General features: G+C 35.0%; 2 protein-coding genes across 7 annotated transcripts in view; one reads left to right on the forward strand and one right to left on the reverse strand.

Annotated features, from left to right (window-relative positions):
• The window catches only part of LOC114872134 (nicotinamide/nicotinic acid mononucleotide adenylyltransferase 1), a 54,297-nt gene that overhangs the window by 7,627 nt on the left and 32,108 nt on the right, over nt 1–14,562 (forward strand). The window contains exons 5-6 of one of the 6 annotated variants that reach the window (XR_006829723.1): nt 4–356; nt 2,330–2,385. The exons of 2 other annotated variants lie outside the window; for them this stretch is intronic. Coding sequence is in view for 2 of the 4 variants with exons in the window: in XM_029178987.2 (XP_029034820.1) it covers nt 4–253 (250 nt within the window). In the remaining 2 variants the exon portion in view is untranslated. Of the gene's footprint in view, nt 1–2; nt 1,240–2,329; nt 2,386–14,562 lie in introns of those variants that run through there. 3 more of the 6 variants (XR_006829722.1, XM_029178986.2, XM_029178987.2) reach the window with 3 other exon arrangements.
• On the reverse strand, nt 2,592–13,272 carry LOC114872135 (ABC transporter G family member 23-like). Its single transcript, XM_029178990.2, has 15 exons — nt 12,680–13,272; nt 8,157–8,281; nt 7,574–7,818; nt 7,251–7,428; nt 7,070–7,163; nt 6,482–6,691; nt 5,858–5,943; nt 5,543–5,774; nt 5,236–5,413; nt 4,778–4,893; nt 4,641–4,711; nt 4,477–4,565; nt 3,737–3,913; nt 3,431–3,517; nt 2,592–3,146 (listed from the first exon to the last, which is right to left on the reverse strand). The coding sequence occupies exons 2-15, from the start codon at nt 8,258–8,260 to the stop codon at nt 2,932–2,934; spliced, it is 2,082 nt and encodes a 693-aa protein (XP_029034823.2). The 5' UTR covers nt 8,261–8,281; nt 12,680–13,272; the 3' UTR covers nt 2,592–2,931.

A 14,562-nucleotide genomic window follows, 5' to 3' on the forward strand; every position in this document is an offset into this window, starting at 1 on the left:
AGGGTACAGCAAAACCTGCATGCCTACTGTAAGACAGATAGTTGACTGTCTCGTTGCTGCTCGACCCATGCCAATCCGATGCGGCCCCTGCCTTACTGCTAAACGTACTAATACTGCTACTAACAATCGCGGTAGTAACGGCTCCAGTCGCGTTAGTAGCACGGCTAACAGCAACAACATCAACAGCTACATCAACAACAACAAGAACGTACACGCCTACGAGAACATTCAGAGCTTTAGGAGCCGCGAGTAGGATTTTTAGTTTCTCGCGGTGCTGGGGAACACACGTGGACTCAGTTTGTAGAAAAGAAAGAAAAGAGACATTATCCTGTCGAGGTGGAAATTTGGCGAGGAAGGTATTTTCTATTATTTTGGAAATGGTATTTGGTGGTGGTTATTAACATAAGTACCTGGATCGTTATGAGATCAAAATGTTTTAATGCATGTTTAATTTTGGAAATTTTTTTTGATGGAGGACTTGAAAAGAAACATATGTATATGACTTATTAAGGGTTAAGGGATATTTATCCTATTTTTAATTTAGAATAATAGTTTCTTATTATCCGAAGACAGTAATACTTTTTTAAACAGGAGTATTTAATGAATTAATCAAAATATTCTATTATTTATATTTTTCCCCAGCACTGCTTTTTCGCAGCGGGAAAAATTTATTTATCTGCAAGCATTGAAAAATTTTATTTTCATTTCTTTGAAAATGGACGAAAGTAGGTTTCGTGAAATAATGATTTTATTCGATGTAACGTAGAACTGCTTTCATCCTCTATTTTTATTCAATATCAGCTTACTTAGAAACCAAAGAATATATGCTGTACGCATACTCGATCTTTATTTAAGAATCTGCTAATTATGGTTAATATATTGATCTCTATTTTCTTACTTAACCCACTCGAGACCGGGTGCTTCTTCCAAAACGATCCCCAGGAGCATGAATCTTCCTTGAACTATATATTTCTCTAAACTACTCATTTCTAAACAAATATTAATTTTAATCTTCATACACGCTATCTTTTATCATTTAACCCTCGTAAGAATTCATCTCATCGACTGTTCTTCAAGAATATCAATTTTTTATAAAAGACGCACATGGTGCGTCGTCGGTCTCGAATGCGTTAAGCGTTGTTGTGCAATATCCATGCTAATCCTAATTATACAAAATATTGCGTAAAATCTGACATAATGTATAATTTTGATAATAATTCAACGACACGTCGGTAGAAAATATATTTAACTTTGTTATTAATTTTATAAGTTGCTGCAATCGTGGATCGAAATATTTTTAATTGAATCATGGATTTTTATTTAGAACGACTTATTAAGCGAATCCGCTTGGAATTTTGATTAGATCAAAGAGAGCGTGTCTGATCTCAGTGAATCGTTCGTTGAATTCGATATTTTATTTCTTTCATTGAATCTCAACGACGGTTTCGCGAAAATTGTAGTTTAGCGTTTTCGTACACGCGACTGCGTAAACCAGGGCGGACCTGTAAGAAGAAATCAAAATAATTGATACATATTTTGTATACGTTGGTGAAGAGAGAAAGAGGCTGCAAGAATGATCGAGGAAGGATGCGTGTTTGGGTGGGAAAAATGTTGAAAGAATTAGACGTGTTTCGTGGCGCGTTTCAATTTATCATATTTCTTTTTTATGAATCCTTCTTAAACTTCGAGAGATTGTTTTTTAATAATCGGTATACGAGTGATTAGACGGTAATTTATCTGGATACGCTTGTTATTTCTTTCTTTCCGATGATAATTTATTTCGTTCGACGATAGCATTCGCCGGATATATAAATTATTCATAGAAAAGCATCTGTTAAATAGTTTCAAGAATTTATTTAAGAAAATAGTATTAGATTTGAGATTTGATCGCGATATCATTTATTTCGCGATGTTTCACCTAAGTGCCAGGCAATTCCAGGTCACGCCAGGTATATCGCGTGATGCATTCGTTTTGGATCATAGAGTACATTTGTGCCATGTCGTCTATTAACATAGAACTATAGAATGCTTGAGATGTAAGGAAAATCTATTTCCTTTCATTATTGCTTTAAAGAAAAACTATCGTTGCTTCTTTGTTTCCTTTGGTTAAATATTCCAGAATCAATGGTCGATGTGACGTGTCCCAAAATAACATAATCGATAATATACTCAAGCCTAAGAACATGTTACCGAGATATTAAAAAAATAGTAAAATAAAATTTAAAAAGTAAAGGAAACGTTCACGTATAGTTCGCACGTTGTATATGTTTGTATACTATGTTAATCCGGTAAATAGTGAATGTCGTAACACATGTATATCTGTGAACAGAAATCGTGTAAGAGGAGATCAATAAATCGAAATCGACGAACTATGTTTCATTGAATCACTGAAGAGATTTCTTACTCTTCTTCGCTTTCTTTGGATGATCATGTTATCCTAGGACCTAGGTAATTGGATCAGGTGAGCTTGTATTTTATGGAATTCCATGGGATTTATTTATACTATCACAGTGAAAATAAAACGTATCTAATATGGTACACTGTAATATAGATTATAACGAGTTAACCAATGTCACAGTAAAAAAAGAAACAACATATTACTGGTATTTATTAACAAGTAACATCACGCTCATCGGATTTTATACAATGTCTGGACTTAAATATACAGGCAACATTTATCACAAAAGCAACGGCACAAGTTGCCTTGTCAGAGACGAACACGATTTTCTCAATTAAATTAAACGTATATCTTTCCTCAACAATCGCACTCAAAGAAAGTTCTAACATTTACCTTAACTGCTACTAGGTATAAATTTAAAACGATACGACCCTGTGGAACACGTGAAAAGAACTTTCTTTTTCACTATTGCACACGTATACACAAAAATGTGATACTTTATTCCCTGTCCTTCGACGTTGCCTCTTCATTTTTTACGGCATCTTTGATTTTAAGTGGAATAAACAAAACGCTACGAAGCTCACGATCCATGCTAAGACCACTAAAAATCCCGAGTACACTTCCGGGTCCACGATAGACGATCCTTTTTCCATCACTGCTCTCAAAGATATTCCTGGCATCGTTAATGGTAGAACTAAACTGATCCATCGTAGTAGCCATGGCATTCCCTCGATGGGCCAGATGAATCCTGTTACATATTGAGAATTAGAAAATCAGTAAAGAGACAGTTATATCACAAGAAATTAAATATCCCACAAGTTGCCCACAAAAATATTCCAGGGAAGCAAATGATGGGCACAAATGGTCCACAATTTATGGGATAATCGGTGGCCTATAAATGGTCCATAGTTTGTAGAATGATCAGTAGCCCGTAAATGGCCCACAATTTGTGGAATAAATTGACCCACGGTTTGTGGAACAAAAACCCATAATGGCCCAGAAAGCGGAATTGAAATAGCCAATGTCACTCACCACATAGAAGTATCAATGGATAGAAACTTCCAACCGATACATAATTGGCAAGAGTATGCGAAGCGCAAACCACTGATATCATAAATCCTGCAAAAAAACACAGAAACATTATTAAAAATCTTGAGATATTAGTAATTCCAGAAAATGAAAAGAATGCAAATGTTCGATTTGAAGTTAAATCATCTTTGCATGATTAATTATGACCGCATGATGTTCAAGAACTAAACTATCCATCGATGAAGATCAAAGTGTTTAAATAAAAATTTACAATTTTTCGATCGTGTAATTGTTTGTTTGAACGCTCACCATAATTCATTCCACAAATTCCTTCGAGCAACGTCATCCAAACGACAGTGATCATTGATCCTTTACACTCGACGCCGAAGATCACGAAGTAGAAGCACAATGCTGCCGCCACTTGTACAACAATCACTGTCACTTGCGATATCAGATGCGTGATTAATATTTCTGCCGTCGTTACACCTGTTTTTTCAAATTAGTGAAATCCATTAATTATTGCTTCGAGCATTGAAGTGACGAATAAGTAATTCTATCGTGTTGAATTTTCGCAAAAATTAAAATGCATTTTTTATCATTACGTTTTTTGTAATGAAGCTTGTAAGAAAAACATGAAAATGCAAAGCAACAGAATACACTTCGTAATGGAACTATGTATTAAAGCAATTACTTCATGTAAATGTGAAAAAGAGCATAAGATTATGCAAATAGAAGAATACAGTGTATCACAAAGTTATCTATCGTCGTTACACCTGTTTTCTCAAATCAGTGAAACCCATTAATTATCGCTTCGGGCATTGAAGAGACGAATAAGTAATTCTATCGTGCTGAATTTTCGCAAAAATTAAAATGCAAATGATTGAAATACATTTTTTGTCATCACGTTTTTTGCAATGGAGTTTGTAAGGAAAACGTAAAAATGCAAAGCAATAGGATACACTTTTCGTAATGTATTAAAGCAATTACTTCACGTACAGTGAAAAAGAGCATATATTATCATAAAATTATCTAAAATGATTTGTAATTACCTTGAACTAGAATTCGATCCCACACACCTGAATGCCTATCGGTTACGATTACACTCGAACAGATCGACGTTGCCTGAACGAAAGTGAGCCTAAAAAGATCCAAAATATATACATTTTCTAAATTAGAAAAATGAAATTAAATAGAGATTACCAATAAAACTTACGTCAAGATGAAAGTCGGTGCCACAAACGTCGCATAATTTTGATCTTTTTTACCAAAAATTGGCTCCTCGAACTGAAACATTGAGATAATTTGATTTTATTATGTTTCATTCGTGTTAAATTTAATAAATATACTTACTTGCAATGGTAAGTTTGCAAATTTTGGAGTAATCTTGCATTGCTTCAGGATCGTCTTGTATTTGTCAAAGAAGAAGTCGTGCAACTTTGCTTGCAAATAGAAACTGATTTGCTTGTCTGAAAAAACATAAAGTGTAATAGAAAATCATCAGTATTCAAAAATAACGAATAAAAAGTAAATTTATTCAATCTGAAGCGTCACGATGACGAAGTTTTAAGCTTATGGTAATTTTATTACCTGTACGTAGAATCGTCAAGTTGATTTAGTTAGTTATTATAAAAACGAAATTTTTTTTAATGCAGGTGTAGGAAAATCGTATACATATTTATTATATTGCAAAAACTAAATGAAAGATTTTTTGCGATTCAATTAACGATGCAACAGATTTGAACGCATTTATGTTAAATTTTATATTTCTGATAAATAAAATACGTGCTGTTACGCTGGCATGTATTTACCTGCTGTATGGATGGCAACTTCTATCTGACTATCAATAATTTCCTCGTCAGACATTCCCAAATAGTCGTCGAGTTTTGCTAGCATCGCATGAGAAAAGTTCCTCTTGAAATGCATTATTGCAACGCTTTTCTCCTTTGCAACTCTATCCAATGCCTCCTCATAGCTGTTGTAGTACAGCTAGAAATGAGATCCAACCGGACATTATTGCATTCCTTTCTAGAATAACCGTTAACGGCATTTCCTCCCACTTGTACAGCTCCGATGGAAACTATATTACCATAACTTTGATCCTCGAAGTATGCCTACCTTATCCAAAAAGGTGTCATCGATCTCCGTTAGGAACCTACAGCTCAGATCAACGTAATTGCAAGTGAAATTATTTTGGTTGTAGATAACATTGCCGAAATTCATTCCGTTACTACAATTCCCAGCCTCCTCGTTCACGATCGATATTTTAAGGTTCTTTGGATCTTGGCCGATCGAGTTAAAAAATAATGTCACTTGCAGTATCGGTAGAAGCAGCGAGAACAGTATCCCTCTGCGAAGAGAAAAAAAAACGTCATTGTCACAATGTTCCTCATTTGCATTCTCAATAAATAATTAATTAACGGCGATGGTTACCCTGGATGACGTATAAACTGAAGAGCATTCTTCATCAGTAGTGCTTGACATCTCTTCTTCCAATTACTCCTCAATTCCAGCTTACTCTGAAATAATTCATTAAATCTGTAATGCCAGATACCAAGTTGAAATTATTTTTCATTGACAATCGATGTGTTAAATAGAAAAGATGAACAAATTGCAAGAAATGTTTTATTGAACACCTAAGATGATAATATGAAATAAATTTGTTTGCACAAAGATACAATGTAAAGAAATTAAAAATAGATCTTGTACATTAAAAAACAATCTGTTCAAAAATGTTCTTTAGTCGTAAAACGAGATTTGTTCTTTTAAATTTGCTAATTTTATTGGTTGTGCATGGCGGTGTAATTAGGTGAACGGTGTTAACTTGTCGGCCTTCATCTCCTTCTTTCCACATTATGGAATTTCATACATTATGGAATTTCATACATTATGAAATTTCATAGAATGACTTGTCTCGAAGTTTTCTTTATAGGAATAGAAATGACAGAAATTCATTGTTAGAAAACGTAGAATGATACTCGTAAATAATTCATAGTATTTTCATCGATGAATATAGCAAACAAGTGTTAGATGAATGGATCAAAGGTTTTTTACCACCTTGGGTATGTAAATGCTGTGTAGAGTGGTCACGGTGATGACATTGTTCATTTCGTTGGAAGAAAATCTGGCGATGCTTTGAGTCGGATTTTCTTCTTGTATTTGACTCAGGTTTAAATAGGCTTCCTCTAAAGAATCAGTCTGAAATCGTTCGAGTAATTTATTCGGCGATGATTCAGCCAACATCTGTCCGCATCTCAATAATCCAATCTACAAATCACAATGACACTTGTAGCTTCCATAATCGGTATTCCAAAAATTCAATATTTTTTATTTCTTCTCAGTGTTTAATTCTCATTAAACGCTCCAAATTCCAAGATTTAAATTGAAGAAATAATATTTCTACGATTATATTATTCGAGCACGTGAATTATGCTAATCATGATTATAGAGCAAACAATTTGTCATAAGGTTAATTAGATTCGTTTAGCATACCATGTCCAATCAATTATTGACACAAACAATTATCTATAACCTTTGTCACCCTATCTAATTGAATTATCTTTTGTCTGACACTAAATGTAAATCAGCAAACTGATTTGCCTATCCTTCATCTATGACGTCTCTCTTCTTTTTTAAACAACTTACCTTGTCTGCCTGTTTCGCCTCCTCGATATAATGTGTCGTGATGACGACCGTCACTTCCTCTTCCTTCGTCAGTTTCACCAAATGATTCCAAATGCTACGCAAGAAATTCTCGTTAAACAGGATTAATCGATTTTAATTGAACGAAGCGGAGAAACAGAGAAAAGGAAGAAAGTGTACTTGCTTGTCCCTTAAAACCGGATCTAAACCGACCGTAGGTTCATCCAGGATCAACAGTTCCGGTTTGTGTAACAAAGCTGCTGCGAAGGATACTCTTCTTTGTTGCCCACCGCTCATGTTCTTCACTAAACGGTTCTTGGGTGGCAGCTGAAGTAGATCCTTCAGGAACAGATACCTCTCCTCTGAAATGTGTAAAATGTTTCTAAAATAAAATAAAGAGGAGTGTAGGATATTTGGAACACCGATTATTAATTTGTTGAATATCGTATGAAGAATTTTGAGACATGAAATAATCAATATAAAAGGAAATTTAATTTGAAGACCCACCGATCGTATCATTATCCAAGCCATTGATCTTTCCGAAGAAACATAGAGCGCCCATTACGGAAAATTCGCCGACCAGTGAGATATCCTGTGGCATGTAACCAACGCGAGGTCCTGGAATTCCAGAGCCCTTTTGCCCTGGTTCTTTACCGAGCACCCAAATGTCTCCATCGTCCAATTTTCGAACGCCAACTATACAAGAGAGAAGGGTGGTTTTGCCGCATCCGCTGGCACCCAGTAATCCATATCTGTAGGTTTAACGTTGTTATGAATTATTTATGATACAGAATTGCATAAACATTCACAGTGAGATAGTTATCTTCGACAATGACCATTTGTAAGCTCTTAAATTATTCACATTTTGACAGCGCTTCTGGGCACGTGGAAAACAATTTTTCGAAGGCTATGGAAAAAGAGCTTGTAACAAAAAGCATTTACGAATAAAAGAACAACACAAAATTTGCATAAGTTAATTAGTAAAGCAATTGGTTGTCTCATTGTGACTCTAGAGGTAATGCATAATGAACAAAAGAAGTTCATACAAGGATTTATGAAAATTAGAATTTCAGTTTTGTGGTTTACTTACATACAACCCTTAGGGACGGTCAGATTTAAATCTTTCAACACCAGATTTCCATTGCCATATTTTTTTTCTGCATTCTTGACGACAATTGCGTGTTCCGCCATCATTTTTTCAGACGTCGACAAAATCTGCATATAAGCGATAAGATAAAAGTAATATTTCATTTATAATAAAATCGATGAATTGATTTTTCGATCAAGATTACTCCTTTTTTTCTAAACGATAAAACTCTTTATGAAAAATTTTGCATAATTGCTACATTTCGCAAGGAAAATTATTACCCATGGAATGGTACAGTTTCGACATTCGATCGCCAATAAGTTCAATTACCTTCCGTTGAATAATATCATTTCCATAAAAATGAACGTAAATTCTAATACAGTCGATAGTACTACTTTTTTGCGCGCACTTGATGAAATAAAAGTTGTATCTTTAAAAAATACATGGGGAACCAGTTTGAAAGGTGAATTTTTAAGAAAGTAGCTTCAGGAGTAGAAATAGTATTATAAAACAAAAGAAAAAGTTGTTCTGTTTCTGATAATATTTGAGAATAGTCACAGAAGGATATTTTATTCAAAGAAAACGCTGTCATTTTTGTCGTGTCGATCGATAGAGTTGATAGGATCATTATACATTTTTAATCACCTATGGCACATGAATTTTTAATTGTCAGCAACATTTGTAGCAGTGGCAGTACTATTAATAGGAAAATTGCTGATTAGATAAGGGTTGCTTTCTGGAAAATGGTAATTTCATAGTTCACAGTACATAAATCGAGGCTTTTTATTTCGCGTTGAAAAATCATATATCCGATGAGATATTCGATCGTCAAAGTGTTAAGTAATCAACATTCCGTACTTCTGGATATATCGAGTGCGCTCTGTTGAAACTTTTAAGTAGAATACCTGTTTCGCGTGTTCAACAATCTTGCTTATTTTTGATGTGTTTGTCTTTCACCGCTTTAAAAGGGCCTCAGCTCATAGATCTAGGACTAATGTTGTATTACACAAGGCTAAACAAACTACTCTTAAAAAGGAATTTTGCCAAGGACATCGAGTCTGTGTTTCCACTTGTATTAGTTCGCGTGTAAGTGTTTTCTTCTCATGGTAAAAGGAATTACATTTTGCGCAATCTGCACCTGAACCCTTTTATTTTTCTACTTTCAAAGGATTCAAATTTTATTCATCACGAATGTTTTTCTCCATGAGATATAAAAAAAAAAAAATTGCAAAATAGTGAAAGGATGAATCATGTATCCTACATATAATTTTGGATCATTTCGTAATGTAGCATCCGCCAAATAATGAAGATTATTATTTCTTTTATGTAATAATTGCTATTCTGTTCAGAATTACGTCATAATCTGTTCGCGAGTACTTAAAAGAATACTAATTAGTAAATTTACCAATATTGTAATGAGATTGACAACCAGTTATTTAACTATAGAAATTATTAATGATCGACACAGTTTTAGAATTCTCAAAGTCGATCAACTTTACGACTTAAATTCCTCTGATAATTATCACTTCTGATCTCGCAACCGTGTACATATTAAACCTCTTCTTCTTTCATTTACATATTCATATTTTCCAGTTATGAACTAATCGATAATAATTTTCCGGAATTTTATCGCCCTGTTCCTTTCTAAGCGATCGAGCCGGTTCAACGACATTGAAACAAATACAAACAAGTTCCAACGCGGACTGCGAACGTTTTCATTAAGAATTCCGATCGAATCCTCTCGGCGTTTGATATTAATCACTCCGGTGGTCTCTATTTATCATTCAGAACATCTGATTCGGCTAAACATTATCCTGATTCTGCGATGCGAATTCGTAACGGCACCGTTTAACTGTTATTTTTGTGCTATTGTGTCAGTAAACGAGGAAATTTCGCGATTTCAACAAATTGTAATTTTTTAAAACAGCAAAAGCACGTATTTTATTGTTAGTAAATTAATTTGTATTTTCAATTTCAAATCAGGTATTCAGTTTCCGGTGCCCGAATACGTTTGCCACTAAGATTTCAATTAGTAAGCAAAGTATGTTTCCTTTAAATACGTCTGCAAAGAAAGAGAAACCCCTAAGAAACAAGAAAATAATCCAAGAAAAGGGAAACTTCGCGTTTGCATGCTATGATAACGCAAATTACTTTGCTCCTGATACTTTCTCACGTTCGAATTTGATTTTTACCTTTAACCAAAGCTTCGTATTAACGGTCGACGTTGAAATAAAAGGAGAAACAATTTCGAGTCGAATGATTCGAAAGAGCTAGTTGCTTCGAGACGACCATCGAAGAACATTGACCTAGAGTTACACTTTTTCCTAAACTAGACAACCGCCATTCGATACGTCGTAGGTCGAGTGCATAGAACTTAGAGGACCCTTTATAACGGTAGAACATCCGTGTTATATAGTTCCCATGGTTGTGGTACACCAGACTGGTCCCATTCAAGTCTGCTTCCATAGAAAGTACGTGGTCAAGGGAATCGAGATTAGATTGAAGGGGGTCAGACATCCTATGCAATCGTTGCTCGGGCTAATCTGTATATTGCAGTGGAAAAATTGCAGTACGGTATTAAACTAGTAGCATAGGCAAATTAGATTTTGAGACTTTAAAATAATTATGGGATCTGCAATGTCCCTTACAAATTTTAAACCAATCATGCATTATTTGAAAATTTATTATAATCCTCTATGATTTCATTGAGCTTTTCTAATATTTCAAAGCAAATTAGATTATATTTGCAAATTTGATAAATAATCACCCTGGAAATTAAAAATCGTGTTCGAAGTTCACTGAACATTTTGTGATATTCATAACGTTCTCGTTTTCAAAGAGACTAAGACAACGCCGAGATAGTAGAAGTTACTGGAGGATAGACACGCGTAATAGTCAACGAAAATAGGCGAATGTAGAAAGTAAATTCAACGGAGAAATTCGCGTGGAAAGGATGGTTCGAACAACATCTCCGGCCTGTCGGCGACCAATCGGTTTTTGACCAAGTTCCACGTGGTCGGGCAGCTCATTTTTGTGTAACTTTCGTGGATCGCGTAACAGGAAGAAAGTAAACGTCCGTAGGTCTTACGAACGAACAGCTACTTTTTTTCTACGATTGATGATGAAAAGAAATTTCTGACCTCTGTTACATGCAGATGAATTTAAATTGCAATTAAAGAAAAACAGTAGCTTACGAAATTTTAAGTTTATTTTAAGAGTATTCGGTGTTAAATAAAATTTACACGATGTTACTTATGATGATACGGTTTCGTAGTGGGTCAGCGATAAAATATTTCTAGTGTCATCGGTTTTCGACGCTGATGAAATCAATTTCGCTGCTGAAATGCAACCAAATGGTATTTCGATTCGAGTTGGATTAATTGGACTAAATTAATGAATCTTTCGAGAGAACTTTATCTGAAGTGAATATTCTGCTATTACAGAGGTAAATGAATTGTAAATGTTTTATCGAATGTTAATAACTAGCAGGAAATAGAATTATTTATAATCTACATAATCTCATTTGAATATGTAAACGTCAGGTAAATAAAATTTCTTATATCGATTAATTAAAAAGCTGTCATATATTCATTTAAGAAAATCTGTATTAATCGTTCTAATGATTATCGACTAAATAAATAATGATACGTTTGCAGTGTTGAATGAATCTTCGCTAATGAATCCAAATATTTAGTGATGCAAGTATTATCTTCTTCTTGGTACCACGTAACTTTCGTTTGAATGCCCTGTCTCCACGCTTCATTGCAAATTGGTTGAACCAATGCTTTCCTTTGAATCTCAATTTCACGATGATCTTTTGTTGAATCTTATTTTGCAACAAAATTAGTAGCTCCGTTGCAGTTGACAAACTTCGCTGAATAATTGCTAAGTATTAAATTGAAAGTTAAGTTCTTCGTACTACTTTGTTATATATTTTAACATCATTTAAATAATCTGGCATTAAAAGAACATAACAGGCTGGATCATTACTTTCCATTCAAATTTCATGGTACTGAGCACTGTTTGTGGTTTGCTTTTTCAAGCACCGTGAATTAGGTGGCATACTAAATGATTTCTTCCTCGTTTCTTTTGTTATGCAACATTTTCTGATGTTCTCATCTCTTCGCCAAGAAACTCATCTTAATTTTCTTTTACAATTTCTATAGCTAGCTTCATTCAATTAAATTAAAACAAATGAGATTTGATTCATAATTAGTTCTATATTATTACTTAGAAATCTGACGATTTATCTTGGATTCATGAAAATAAATTTCTTGTTCTCGAAATTCTAAAATAATCACCCTCTAGCCTTGAATTTTCTCCTATTTTATTTTCCCGCGAATGATCGATCGTCATTCACCTACTTTCGTTGCGAAATCGAGATAATCGTCCTTAATGCACGGACTGTAATTAAGGAGGAAAAATCATTGCACAATTTCCCTGTTTATACACTTTGTTTATACACGTTTACGAAATGAATTCGTTGATATTCCGCCGGTACCGTATCAAACTTCCGGTTCACTTACCTCGCGAGCGTTTCTCGAAAGTCGAATGCAAACAATCGAATCCTTCTGTTTTGAAACGTGGACGGGGTCGAAGATCGGTCGCACTTTCGAGAGGAAAATCGATATAGATCAGAACGCGCACCGGTGGTCACAGAAAACGCGAATCGTGCTACTTAAACCGGGTCTTCGGTTGTCAAACGCGCCTCGAATACTCGCCGAAGGAATTCGTACGAGATTCGTGCCTTTTATTCTCGCCACTTATCAGTCAAACGCGTTCCTCGTGGGTGCAGCTTTCTCGAATTCCTTCATCGAACACTTTTCTCTTCGAAATTCTTCTCCGGACGCGGCGTAAAATCCGAAGCGGCAATTTTTCGCGCCTATTCAGTTATTCCGTTCGTAGCGGCACGAGGAATGCGTATCGTCGCTGCCGCGATTTCTCGAAACGGACTGCCGGTGGAAATGATTACTGATGATCGATTATCGAATCCTTAAACGGCCCCGCGGATCCGTGTATGGCGACAGCATTGATAGTGGGGTTAAGACGCATTTCCGTGCAAGCTAATTTCCACCGAGGTCCGAACGTTACACCGTCGAACACCCGACTGCCGTTACCAGCTGTTCCCTTTCAAAAATCAAGATCAAGTTAAACAGAGAAAGGTGGGGGATCTATGGAGTATAGTTTGTACATCTATTTCAGGTGAACAGTTGTCGCTAGAGAAGGGAAGAGATAGCTCTTTCCCCGATGAGCTTTCGAGATTCTTAGAGATACATCTATGTACTGGTTACACTACGCTTGAGAGCATGTATTACGCGCTCTCTTAATCGTTAATGATCACGATTAATAAAAAAAATGATCAATTATATTGGAATTTTAATCGAGGCACATATAGTTACAGTTAAAATTGCAAATTTCTGTAATAGATTTATTTCTATTACTTTAGTGTTGCTTCTAATCGTTAATGATCACGAGTAATAACGAAAATGATGAATTATATTGGAATTTTAATCGAGGCATATATAGTTACAATTACAATTTTGAATTTTTATATTAGATTTATTTCTATTACCTTAGGGGTTGGATTAGAAAAATATTTGAATGGTTAAAATTAAATTTATTCATTTTAGCGCCGGGGGATTGATCTATGATCTAGATGAGTTATTTTACCAACTGAGGCTGAGAATATAAAAAATAGTGTCGGTAATAGAAGAAATTACAAAATTAAATATCTGTCGGTAAGTCGATAAAGAATTCGACTCCTTCGCCATCTATGTAGTAACGGCAGAAACTAGTCGATAATTTACCAACTGCTGGATAAGCCGGCAAGTTATTGACTGTCGGTACTCCGGCAGGTTATCGAATAGTTTAGGACATTTTGTATAGATAGCGCTAGAATCTATCTTGAGTGGGTGGTATGGTAAATGAGGGACAGGTAAAACAGGTACAATTATCATACTACCTGTACTCTCTGCATGCAGATCTAATCTCATATGGGGGTGTCTGGGACCCCCTAAATCATGACCCCTCGAAAACAAAAGCATGTCCAATTTTCTGCATCTGCAGTCACTGGTATTTGGCTAGGGGTCGCATCCTTTGAGGGGGTGGTAGCTGGGTTAATTCTGAACAACTCTTTCGATAAGGTTTAGTTTTTGAATTATTAATGCAAAACATCGAGCAATAAGAGTACGCTTTCGAGATGTGTTGTTAAACTAAATAAGCAAAAAATTGACGGCTCATATATAAATATAACTTTTGGCATTATATTTCAATTCTAGAAGTTATTCTTTAGCTTCAAATCCCCAATGATAATAAATCATAATAATGCATTAAAAATACTTGACTTTAATGGTACACGAAGATTCATATTTACAAGAGTCGCTCGTTAAAGGGTCCCTTTCGCGTTCTC

Source organism: Osmia bicornis, chromosome 9 (genome assembly GCF_907164935.1).
Source record: "Osmia bicornis bicornis chromosome 9, iOsmBic2.1, whole genome shotgun sequence".
Classification (NCBI taxonomy): domain Eukaryota; kingdom Metazoa; phylum Arthropoda; class Insecta; order Hymenoptera; family Megachilidae; genus Osmia; species Osmia bicornis.